At 36.5% G+C, this 12,237-nt stretch overlaps 1 protein-coding gene across 17 annotated transcripts in view; it reads left to right on the forward strand.

Annotated features, from left to right (window-relative positions):
- The window catches only part of CAMK2G (calcium/calmodulin dependent protein kinase II gamma), a 46,284-nt gene that overhangs the window by 20,886 nt on the left and 13,161 nt on the right, over nucleotides 1-12,237 (forward strand). For 12 of the 17 annotated variants that reach the window (XM_072424964.1, XM_072424969.1, XM_072424973.1 and 9 more), the window contains 3 exons: nucleotides 6,244-6,312; nucleotides 9,601-9,645; nucleotides 10,911-10,959. In XM_072424964.1, the coding sequence (XP_072281065.1) occupies nucleotides 6,244-6,312; nucleotides 9,601-9,645; nucleotides 10,911-10,959 (163 nt within the window). The remainder of the gene's footprint in view (nucleotides 1-6,243; nucleotides 6,313-9,600; nucleotides 9,646-10,910; nucleotides 10,960-12,237) is intronic. The other 5 variants (XM_072424971.1, XM_072424978.1, XM_072424981.1 and 2 more) reach the window with 1 other exon arrangement.

A 12,237-nucleotide genomic window follows, 5' to 3' on the forward strand; every position in this document is an offset into this window, starting at 1 on the left:
CACATGGCACATTGCAACTTGCTGAGTAGGGGGTTTATCGCTGCAGTTTACTAAAAGTGCATATGCTGACAATACCCAGCATTCGAATCGTTATTGTTAACTTTAGAAATGCAAAACTAAAGTATGTAGCTTAAAAAATGCATCAAATGCAGCCTCGGGTTATCTCCTACTGTTTTGCTTCAGAGAAAAACAGAACAAAAAGTCCAGTGAAACCAGGCCACAGTTTGGATAGGGATAACATACAATTTTACACCTAAACACAATTCAAAAAATAGCCTCAAAATAAAAATACTATATTATCATTAGATGTAATATAAAAATTTGTACCATACCATACCCCCCCTAAAGTTGTTTGCCTATCTTTATTATTATCTAAATATATTTCATCATAAGGATTCCAAACATCCTGATTTAAGTTTTTGCATAAAAAATTATTGCTCAATGTTTTTCTGTATTTTACTGGGTTTATTCTTCTCAAATTAAGGGATACCGTTTGTGCCCGTCGTAAGGACCTTAGTTGAAAGTTTATTTGCATGTTTGTACTGCTTCTAAATACTTCATACATCCTCGCTTCACTTTTATATTAGGGTAAAGATATCTATAGGATAAAAAAAAGAAATGCAATTCTGTTAGTAGACTTTCACCTCTTAATGTTCTACTAAAGGTTCATGGGAATCTTAAGTACCCATTAGGGCAGGTTTGCTTGTGCAGCGGGATCAAACGATCCTGCACAACTCCTGGCAGCTGGCAACTTGCACCCCTGTGCAGCATCCTAAAGATCCAATGCATGCACATTTATTATCAGTGCTGAACTGGTCACTGCATCCCCTATTCATTTTCTATTGGGCTGTCGCGAGTGAAAACTACATGTAGTGTCTCCCCAGAGGCAATGGTTTACTGGCATGATGAAGCTGTAACTGCACAGTAACACCATTGCCAGTCTGAACATAGCCGTAGGATTCCAGACGGCTTCATCCTGACATTTTGAAATACAGTCTTGTATAAAACATCCATATACAATAAACTGCTTAGTTTTTTCCACCCTTGCTCATAGGTTTTTATAGCAAACACAAAAGTAAGATTTGCATTTGTATAACTGATCTAATTCAGTAAAGAGCTGTGTGATTTGTGGAAGAAGGTTGCATGTATGTATGTTTTTCCTGTCCTTTTACACAATATTAGAGAAGCTTTTATTGATGTTAGTGATGTTAGTACCAGGATGGCTGTAAACCTTTTACAGGCTATTTATTTTTAATAACAAGTGTGCACTGCTGCAGAAAATACTCTACTATTTTCCAGACTCTCAGCCACCACTTGCAGAGAACTGTAACTAATAACTGCAATGACAGATGAAAATTACAGTGTTTTATCACGTAAAAGATACCCTCCTCCAAACGAATGCCAAATTACAGAGCAGCGCTAAATAATCACTGCCGTTATGCAAATGTCACGGCACACCATGAGTATTGGCTTGGGACAACAAGAATTGTAGTTTTACATACATATTATATAACATTACTGTAGGCAGCCATGTTCATCTGATGCTCATATAAATCCTGAGCACCTTGTTGAGAAAAGCGGTGTAACTATCCTACAATGGTCCTTGCTATAAAAATCCTGTATCTAGTCTATAATGTATCTCCATTTATGGGTTTTCCCATGCTTATAATTAGTCTATCAAGACATGATGGTCAGCAAGTGGTGACCTAACTCTAAGGACCTTTACCTGTACATCTTAGGTTTCACAATATTATTACATTAAAGGGGATATGGAATATAAATGTAAAGCCTACTCATTCCTTAGAGCTAAAGGCAAAAAATAAAAATAAAAAAAAGGGATATAAAAAAAAGTAAAAAACAATTAACTCATATTCCTTGGCTCTGCAGAGGTCACTGGGTCAGTCCTGCCAAGTTCTCCAAATAATGCTGCTATACTGTGCTGTCTGATACAATTCAACCTTAGTTTAATAACCACTATATTTTAGCTACCACCTATGGTTTAAGTTTATATAGTTTGAATAAAGAAAGAATAAACTTTTCCTCACCTTAAAATCCCATTTTTCCCTTTGTACCTATATGGTTGTTTTTAAACTCTGAATGGTGCAATGGTGCAAACACCCTTGAATTAAATGGTGGTTGGTAGAATTGAGAGTAGTCCCCAGGTTAAGGACATCCAACATATGGACAACTCCTAGATACCAACAGGCTTCCCTGTTTGTTCCTGTGCTGGACAGAGGCTTGGAGGGGGTGGTTTGCATGTGTTGCAGAAGAAATCTTTTTCTGAGGTTTCAGCTGAGGTTGTGGGTGATCTTAGAGGGGAAGCTCTTTCTCTTGTAACGCTTTATTGGCCGAGACAAACTGCAGTTCTTTCTTTTTGCATATCAAAGCACAGCTTTGATATGCAAAATGAATGTCTAGGCTCCATAAAGATTTTTTTTTCTTTTTTGTGATTAACTCACAGTGAAGATTTTATACAGTAACTAACACCACATTGCCTAATATATTGAAACAAACATCTGTCCTAATTACCCTAAATAATGTACCTGTTCCAACTTACATACAAGTTCAACTTAAGAACAAACCAACAGTCCCTATCCTGTATGCATCCCGGGGACTTCCTGTATAAAGATTGTACTATTTGACTGGTAGGGTTATGAAAAAGGAGAGCAAGGTCTATAGGTTTACCTTCTTGCATTGTTGGGTTAGCCAATTAAATGTGAATAGTAATAGCAGAAAAGGATCACAGGTGAAAACGGTTGTGTGTGCCTCTGCCGTTAGCCAGTTTTTCAGCTATTGTGTAACAGTCATTCTATAACTGTCAGTGTAGCGTGGATCCCTCATACATTTAAATATATTACTCATAAATCTCTGCGCAGCTTGGATTTTCATTATTACGTCATTGCATCTAATCAGACATTAATGTGGACAGCAGTTAGGATACAGTCAGAGTGGGGCTGCCAGAGATTTTTTATTTGTAAGCGATTACTTGAAGCATGGGCTTTGCTGGCTTTGACATTATAAACCTTTTAGTAGATCTGTAATAGGAAACTTAATATCTGGTGACTCATACTCCATGGACATCTAGATGAGCTGTTGTTTCAGTTAAAAATAGATTGCGGGGACATGTTAACCATGTGAAGCATATGTGACAATGAACTGTTTGAATCATATAGTACTCTGTACATATTTTTAACAGATGGGAGCCATTGAGTTCTAAATCACTGAAATGGTATTCACTGTATTAGTTTTTTGTACTGTAGGACTTTTATAGATGTAAAAGTAGGAAAAATGTTTTTGTTGTCTACAGTTGCTAATAAATAATCTTCCTTTCAAGGACAGACTTTTACAATCCTTGAATTTATTGTGAGAAAACTACAGCAGCATCCCAATATTTATAGCACATGTTGTTTATAGCAACTGTATTTTATTTTATACAGTACAAAATGTGTTGCGCTCATTGTCAACATTCCATACTTAGTTTACAGTTAATGAAGTCTGAAAAAACAATTGAAGCCAAAACTACTAGGAGATTTTAATAGTTGACACACATTGAAATTGGTAAGCTACAAATGGAGTGGCTGCCAAGTTCAAGTGATTAGAAATGTATTGTCCAAGTATGAGTTTCAAGCCTCTGTGTCAGTGTTTGTCGACCTTTTTAACCTGGAGGAGCTTTTGAAATAACATTCAGATCTTTAGGGAACCCCTAGTATTATATCCACAGTTAAAATAACATTAGTGTGGTGGTCAATGGGAGGAATACATCCTAAATTGCTGGCCATTGAGAAGAATGTCACCCTTACAGATGGCCAATATGTTCATTTGTTTCACTTAAACTGACCTGGGAGTTTCAAATTGTCCATTGCTCAGGGAACCTCTATCAACCTCTGGAGGAATCCTAGGGTTCTACAGCAGTGGTCGCCAAGCAGTGGTCTACGAGGAAATTTTGGTGGTCTACAGCTTCTTGTTGGTGTGCCCCCAAGCAGAGGACGGGGGGCACACTGGCCAGAGCCACAGACCATGTCCCCTGTACAGATTCCAGGCTCAGGGCGATGGGCAGGTTGTGTCCCCGGTCTGAGTCTGCAATGGGAGAGTGGGCGGGTTCTGGCATCATGACTTCACTATGGGGGAAGTTTCTTCCTCTAGTGGTCCGTGGGTCCGAAAAGGTTGGCCACCACTGTTCTACCGAACCCCGGTTGAGAAACCGTGCTCTATCACTAATTCTCCTAAAGAAGTAGCCTAGAGTTGTGAAATGCATTGGGCCTCAGTGTTGTATTTGCCCTGGTGTAATTAATTACAACTTCTAGATATGGAATTGAGAATCCCCCCTCCCACTATGAAAATTTTACCTCATGCACATGGTCTTTGATATCACACTACTATGGAATCTCTCCACCTGCTATATCAATAATCACCACAGCATAAATGCATCAACTAATAGTGAACCCCAATGCTTTTTTCTGATGTACTTACCTTTTCTTTTATGTTTGTCTTTGGATTTTAAACTGTGGATTGAATATAGTTAATCTATTTTTATATTATCTTCTGGATGCCATAAATTCCGTCTTTTTTTTTTTTAGGCTTGGGGAAAGCCAATGATTTACTGAATAATAATCTTCATATAGCCCTTCATAACCAGAATCCTTTTCCACCATTGGAAAGCTGCTTCTTTGACTAGCTTTTTTTTTTTTTTTTTTACTGCTTCAAACAGGCTACTGAATTTCTGAACTTAATGCATGTTGAGAGTAGAGTATGTACTCAAAAAATTACATCAAATTGCTATTTTTGTGGTCCTCTTTAGCGTTTATAATTTTCTTATACTATCTAGAACACTGGTGGCCAATATTGCTTTGCGTGTAGGTAGACAAGAACACAAAGGCACATATGTAAGGGATGTCTTTGAATCAAAACTAGTAGTGGGTGTAGTCTTGTTCATTTTTTGCTTCAAATTGGATTAGTGAACATAACATACACCTCTAATAGGAAAAAAAACATAAGCTGCCCTTTACTTAACATTCCTTTTGGTTTTCCAGCTATTTTGTTTAATTAGATATTTAAAATTTGTTTTATTTAAAAAAAAAAAACAGAACAAAACTTTTTGCGAAATACAAGTGTATCTTTAATAATATAGTCTATTTTGGGTTTCTTATTCTCATATTTGCCTAAGCTATAAAAGTTTTCCTCTCCGGATCCATCTTAGCCTAGCTTATTTTCAGCTTTACTATAGCAGCCAGTGGCTTTCTTGGAAAATATGGGTCTTTTCAAAAGTGTGAACGCTAAATACATAAGACTGTAAGGAAAAGCTTGATCTGTTCAGCGGGACATGTATTTGGATTCAGAACAGGTACAGTTATTGTCTGGCTAAGATCCAGTGACATTAGTTGTGGTCAGGTTGACTGTGTATATGGCTTGGCAAAGCCCTAGGATACCAATTCCAATCAAATTGATTAGCTGGATTTCCATGAATTAAACATCTACTCACCAATTCACTTATTTTCCATTAGGTCACACCCATTTATATCTGAATTGCCTACTGATCAGCCAAGTTTAGGGGCACATGGACAAGTGGTGATAGACTTTATTCTGGTTTATTGATAGAGTAAGTCATGCACATGTACCATGCCTTGGTATGTGTTTTCTGTTGTTTACACCCCATTTTCTCTTTGTGATGTTGCTGGGCTACAAATATCACCAACATGTCCTTCGAATTAGACAGGTTAACTGTGAAAAAATATGAAAACCCCTGATGCCCTAAATATAACCGGCGCACACAGCAGAATTTCAGACCTAGTGTTAAGCCTTCCATTCACTATCTGCTGTTTTCGCAGTATGGCTTCCATATCACAGCTGTTCCTAGACCTCATCATTTAGCGCCTTTTACCATTTATAACGTTTGGTAAGACATTATGCCTGTCACTGTTGTGTATCATATATGTATATTTATTATTTTACTTTTGTTTATATTGCATTATGCTGCAAAGGATGTACTAGTAAATAAAGTGATCGCCTTGGCTTCACAACATTTTCAGTCTGTTTGCTTCATTGCCCTTCATTTCCTTCTGCAGCATTGTTTGAGGTTTCTTCATTATTTCTGCTTTCAGGGGAAAACACTGTTTTCTCCAGCTCATTGGCTCTTGGGAGAAGAAAATTAAAATATATATATTTTTTTACTTTTATTTTTTCTTGTGACATTGTAAATCAGTTCACCCCATCAGTAGGACTAAACCATATGTTTTTCTGTCTCAGCCACAGACCAACAACAAAAACAGCATAATAACCCCAGCAAAAGAAAACCCCCCATTGCAGACAACTATGGTATCTTCCCTGTCTACTCTTCTGGGGTTTCACTGTCTGGGATGTGAGCAGTGGGAATGCTGCTTGTTCTGTGATGATCAAAATTCATGTTTGCATTTTATTTTACTTCTGCACTTGTGTTCATGTTTAATTTGTTTGTTATACACCGATCGGTCAAAACATTAAAACCACGGACAGTTGAAGTGAATAACACTGATTATCTCATTACAATGGAATGGAATGTCAATACATGGGATATTTCAGGTAGTAAGTGAACAGTCAGTTTTGAAAGTGATGTTTTCAGCATATCTAAGGGTATGAATTTGAGAAAGACTAAATTGTGATTGCTGGAGAACAGGTCAGACCATCTTCTAAATGGCACGCTATGTAGATTGATCCTGGTTTACAGGGTTAGAACCTGCCAAAAATGCTCCATGCAAGAACAAGCTGTGAACCGATGACAGGGCCATGTGCATTCAAATCCCAATATTAAATTTGAGGGAAAGTCAATTCACAGAAGAATTACAGTAGGAGGGAAAAAGATAATGATGGCCACTTGATAAAAATGTCAGAAAACACCGTACTTGTTGTATATGGAACTGCTTATCCACAATAGAGTCAGTGCTAATGCCGACCCTTGACCATCACTGAAAGCATCTTCATTGGACACGTAAGCATCAAAACTGGACCATGAAGCAATGGAAGAATGTGGCCTGGTCTGATAAATAACATTAACTTTTATATCATGTGGATTACTGTTTGCATGTATATTTACCTTGGGAAGAGATGGCAGCAGGATGTACTATGGAGAGAATGCAGACTACCAAGGGCAGCGTGAGAATTTCAAACCTCTTGGTGCCAGTACCATGGGACACCTTCCGAGTTCTTGCGAAGACCATTTTTCATTGAGTCAAAGCTGTTTTGCTGATACAAGGGGGATCTACACAATATTAGGCATGTGGTTTTAATGTTTTGTGTGATCAATGTATTTGGTGCCTTTTTCTGTGCCAAATGTTGGGAAGAGAATTGGCATTGACCACCTGGAATTTTTTTTATGACTAGCGTTGGTTTATTGAAAATTAAACCAGTTGAAAATCTTTACCACTGCCTAAAGTCACAATATTGTGACAAGTATATGAATGATAATGGCAGTGAGAAAAAGAAGATAATCCAGGTGGCCAGCTGCCCCAGTTCAAGGAGTGATAAGGCCAGCACTAACATAGAATTTCTTACAAGGTCATGTTTACTAAGCTGGTGCTGCATTTCCTCAAAAAGGCCTTTCTTAACTGTAATAAAGCATGATAAGCCCATTTTGTTTAACCTTTATAGAATATGTCAACAGAAACAGCAGTGAAATTTTAAATTAATATTTTACTTTTTCAACCTGAAGCCTTCAACCTGTGGCTCCTCAAGATGTAGTCAGTAGATCCGCCCACAGTCTAAATGTGGTAGAACTCATGACTTTGTTGTTAAGATATGCATGCAGTCACCAGACTAGTACCATTGACAACAATCATTGCTCTCCACTGTGTGTCATTGTCATTGTTGGTGTTTGTGAATATGGTATACAACTAACTAACCGTTACCCTAAATGTTTTTGTTTTGCTGAAAAGCTTCACACTGATATTAACTTGTGGAAAGTTAATTTATTTCAGATGCCTGGGGCAGTGATGGGTTGTAATGGAACCTAATGCAGTTAGAATTATTATAAAGGTTATTTTGATCCCTCCAGGCAAAAGTTTTGCATGCATACAAATATTGCTTTTCAAAATAAAAAAAATAGTAGGAGTTTTTAAAGGCTACAGGCCCATCACTTGCCCATCGCCTACTGAAAATTACCCTTAATTAAAGAACAGAGGAAATGGCCATGTAACCTGAATAACATGATTTTATATATAAAGGGCTACAAACTGCCCTCCATGTATCACACAAATAAGAATTGAGAATATGAAATGTCAAACTATTTTCCTGCCATCAGATATTACTTTGTAATTTTCCATATCATCCACATCTACTATGGCCCTTTCCTCTTTTCAAACGTTCACTGTAAACCATTACACAAATTTATCACAGCTTTATTGCAGGTTTTTAAAACATCAGGGTATGAGCGCTTGTTTGGAGTTTGAAGACCTCACATGTCATGCGTAGCTGCCATTAACAGTTTAATTCTTAAAGTGTACTTTAAATATATTTTTAAATGTTATTCTGTTTTGGTGACTGTATATAAACATGCCTAGAATTTTCTGGATATTTACATTAATTTCTATTCACAGCTAGTCCTGGTAATGTTGGCCCTAGACCTTATGCACAGGACACTAAGAAGATCTATGCCTTCACTCCTTTTTCCCCCCTGTATTAAAGAAACATTTATACAGGCACAAAGGCACAACTTTACTTCCTGTATAAATGGCTGAAGACACAACCATGTTATCCTTGCATAGTTAAATAATGGCTATGGAAAAAAAAAAGTTTATGCAAGCCAACATTACAGGGCTTAATCAGCTATGTATATTTCCTGAGACATTCTGGGTCATTTGCCAATTGGGAAAATGTATATAAACAAACCTAGGCATATAGTGCTATTTCCATCTTTACATATTTTATTAGTATTAAACATGATTTAATCACATCAAGGATGCCAGCCAATGTCACATGTCTTTTTACATTTTTCTGAGGCCACTTTAATGTTCGTTATGTACTGACACCACTGTTTGGTTATTATTGTTAATAATATTAATAAACAGGATTATTACACTATATTTGTTATATGTAGTATACTGTCAGGTATTGGGTATTTGGGGGAAAGCAAGTTACAGATCTAATGTATACTGTTAGCTACACCTTTGCTATTGGCATTATCCATTGACCAAATTGCCATTCTGAGCATAATGCTTTGTCCACAGCAGAGAGTTAAAATGTGTAAATTTCACACTGTACTTATGTTTACAATTTTAGGGTAATGTGGACACCATTTTCACAGCTTATATACATTTTCCCATTTGTAAATTATTCATGTTTACTGTGATGGCTTTTCTGTGTCATGTTTGACATTTTTCTATAACTGGTGTTTTAGATAATGTTGCTGTTATTGTGCCAAATGGCGTTTCCTTGCACAGAGGTTTTTTGAGTCTGTTTACACCGTTTTTGTAGTTTCGTGACACGTTAACTGTAATTTTATTGTGTTTAGGATATGTGGTGCTCTACATTGTTTATTTCAGAAGTCCTTCTTTTGTAATTTGTGTGAGTGTGTGATGTATCAATTTTCCTATTCTATCTTACTTTTTCTCTCACTCCACTTCTCGTTTTTAGGAACCTCAGACAACTGTTGTTCACAATGCTACAGATGGAATAAAAGTAAGCTGTAATTTATAATGCTGTTCCCTTTTACCTTTGACCTTTAATTGCATGTTATATCAGTTATTGTTAAGGAAGTATTAGTTTAGTGCATTGTCAACTAAATCAAATGTCTTCACGTAGAAGTGAGTGTAGTACAAGGACACTAAAGTTTGGAGGAATACATTCATTGTACATATTTTTTTTACCACATTTACTCAAATATAAACCAAGGATCCTACTTTTACCTTAAAAAAAACAGGAAAAACCAATTACTTGAGTACAAACATATGACACAGAACGTTTCTGTCACTGCTAACATCCAAAATAATATATAAAATGTAATGTACCTATAAAAGTTACTATTTAATTGTCATCATCGGCCTCTGGCATTAGTCAGTGACAGGTAGAGTAACATTTGATTGGAACTCAGATTGGTAACCTTCCAGGTTATGATCCAAGGAGCCAGCACCAGCAGCACTTGTTGGAAGGAGTAATCTCCTGCCCGACAAAAAAGTCAAAAATCCCTCGTCTGCTCTGCTGCAACCTTAATAATTTGGGCAAGATATAACACTGTTCAGCTGCATTACATTCCAGTACTTTGCGACTTCTTTTGTTAGCTGACCAAAGTATAAACCAAGATTGTTTTTTTTTTTTAAGTTACATTTCATGAGTATATACAATATTGTATTGTAAACAAATTCAAAATCATTGTAAAAAAAAATCTGGTATTTCTAAAATATAAATCTAAGGCAAGGGAACAAAAGATCTAATCCCTTGAAATTGCTGCATGGAAGCTTTCATATCCTTGTTGAAAAGTTGAATTACCTCATAAATACCCCATTGCTGACATTGCACTCAGATTCACAGTTGTCCTTGCAACAACGGGAACTAGTAATTATCAAATGATAACTCTTAAGGACTAATTCCACCTAGTGCACACTGCTAACTCACACATTTCAATGCAAAAAGTTGATTAATTCAACACGCAGTATTTTTTGGTGCATTGGTTTGCATGTTCAGCCATGCATTGCTGTGCGCTGTACATTATAAAAAAAAAAAAGGCAGAATACACTACATTTGTGTGTGATGTGCAGCATTGGGCAGATAATTAAAATAAATGGGCTGCCAAAAACAATGGACCTTTAGTGGGAAACAAGTCCTATAATTTGCTGTGGTTAAATAATATATTATTTATATGCAGTATATTTGTGTAATGTAACATTTTCATTACATATATAGTATTATGGTGGTCCTTACTATGTATTTTCTTTGTTACTTTGCAGGGATCAACTGAGAGTTGTAATACCACAACTGAAGACGAAGACTTGAAAGGTATCTATTTCTGTCTAATTTTCGGTCACTTGTTAAACTAAAATAATTTATCTGTGTGTTTTTTTTTTTGTTTTTTTTTTGTGGTAATACCAACAACTGTAACTGACTAATAGTCTGTTACATCTTTGTGTTCTTAGACTGCATCGTCTGCAGCTGATAAAATGGTTAGCTTTTTTACAATTTGGCAACCTTTGTGTCTGGCTAAATTACCAAAGGATTTTCTTAATGCAAGTTCAGTCTGTCAGTTCTGATGAAGCCTTTCATAGTGGGTATTTATAAACATTTATACTTATGTTAGCCACACATAGACCAATGTTTGAACCAATATGACTGAAAGTTCTTGCACATTATTTGGAGTATTTTTTATTTGCAGCAAATAATGGCATGTATTAGGGATGGCAAGGCAAACAACACACTTAATTTAGTCTTCCCCAGCAGCATATGCTTGCCTTCCCTTTGTTCCCTCTTCGCCCATAGTGAACAAAGTCCTGTCAAAGCTACAAGTCACTGGACTCATCCAATAACTCCTCGTGTGAGAGTTCTACTTGGCCCAGTGCTGTTCCATGATCTCCTTCACATGCTCCTCTATAGCGGGAAGTATGGAATGATTGCCTCCTCTATATCAGAAAGGAATATCATAAATCAATCAGAATGGCACTGAGGCATTTAGGGTGAAATCAGACTAGCAGTATTTTACTTTGGCATTTACAGCTACAAGGCCCATTCTAAACTATCACTGCTAGGCTTTTTCAGGCATTTGCAAAACTGCTTGCAATAAAAGCTTGTTAAACAACTTCAAAAAACACCAGTCTGGATTTAAGTCTTATAATGGCTTAATGGAAATCAGCTCTGACAACAGGCACATATACATCTTGTATGGACAGAAATAAAGATAGAGGTCAAAGTAGTCGCACTGGTTAAATCAAACCATCTTCTTACCTTGGGCAAAAGAATACAGTTGGTATTTTCTTTACAGCTAGGAATTGTTTTTAGACTTCAGTTACCCTATAAATACCAGCTGATCCTTTACCTTTACTGTACTCATTTGCCTCCATAAAAATATCCCATGTAGCAGTGGCAGAGAAAGAATTAGCTGTATAGTAAATGGTATTTAGAACTCTCTGTCTGAGAGGCTGTGGCCCAGATCATAGAAACAGGATGTTATTATTATTATTATTATTAATAATAATATTAAACAGGATTTATATAACGCTAACATATTACGCAGCGCTGTACATTAAATAGGGATTGCAAATGACAGACTAATACAGACAGTGA

Source organism: Pyxicephalus adspersus, chromosome 10, assembly GCF_032062135.1.
Source record: "Pyxicephalus adspersus chromosome 10, UCB_Pads_2.0, whole genome shotgun sequence".
In the NCBI taxonomy this organism is placed as follows: domain Eukaryota; kingdom Metazoa; phylum Chordata; class Amphibia; order Anura; family Pyxicephalidae; genus Pyxicephalus; species Pyxicephalus adspersus.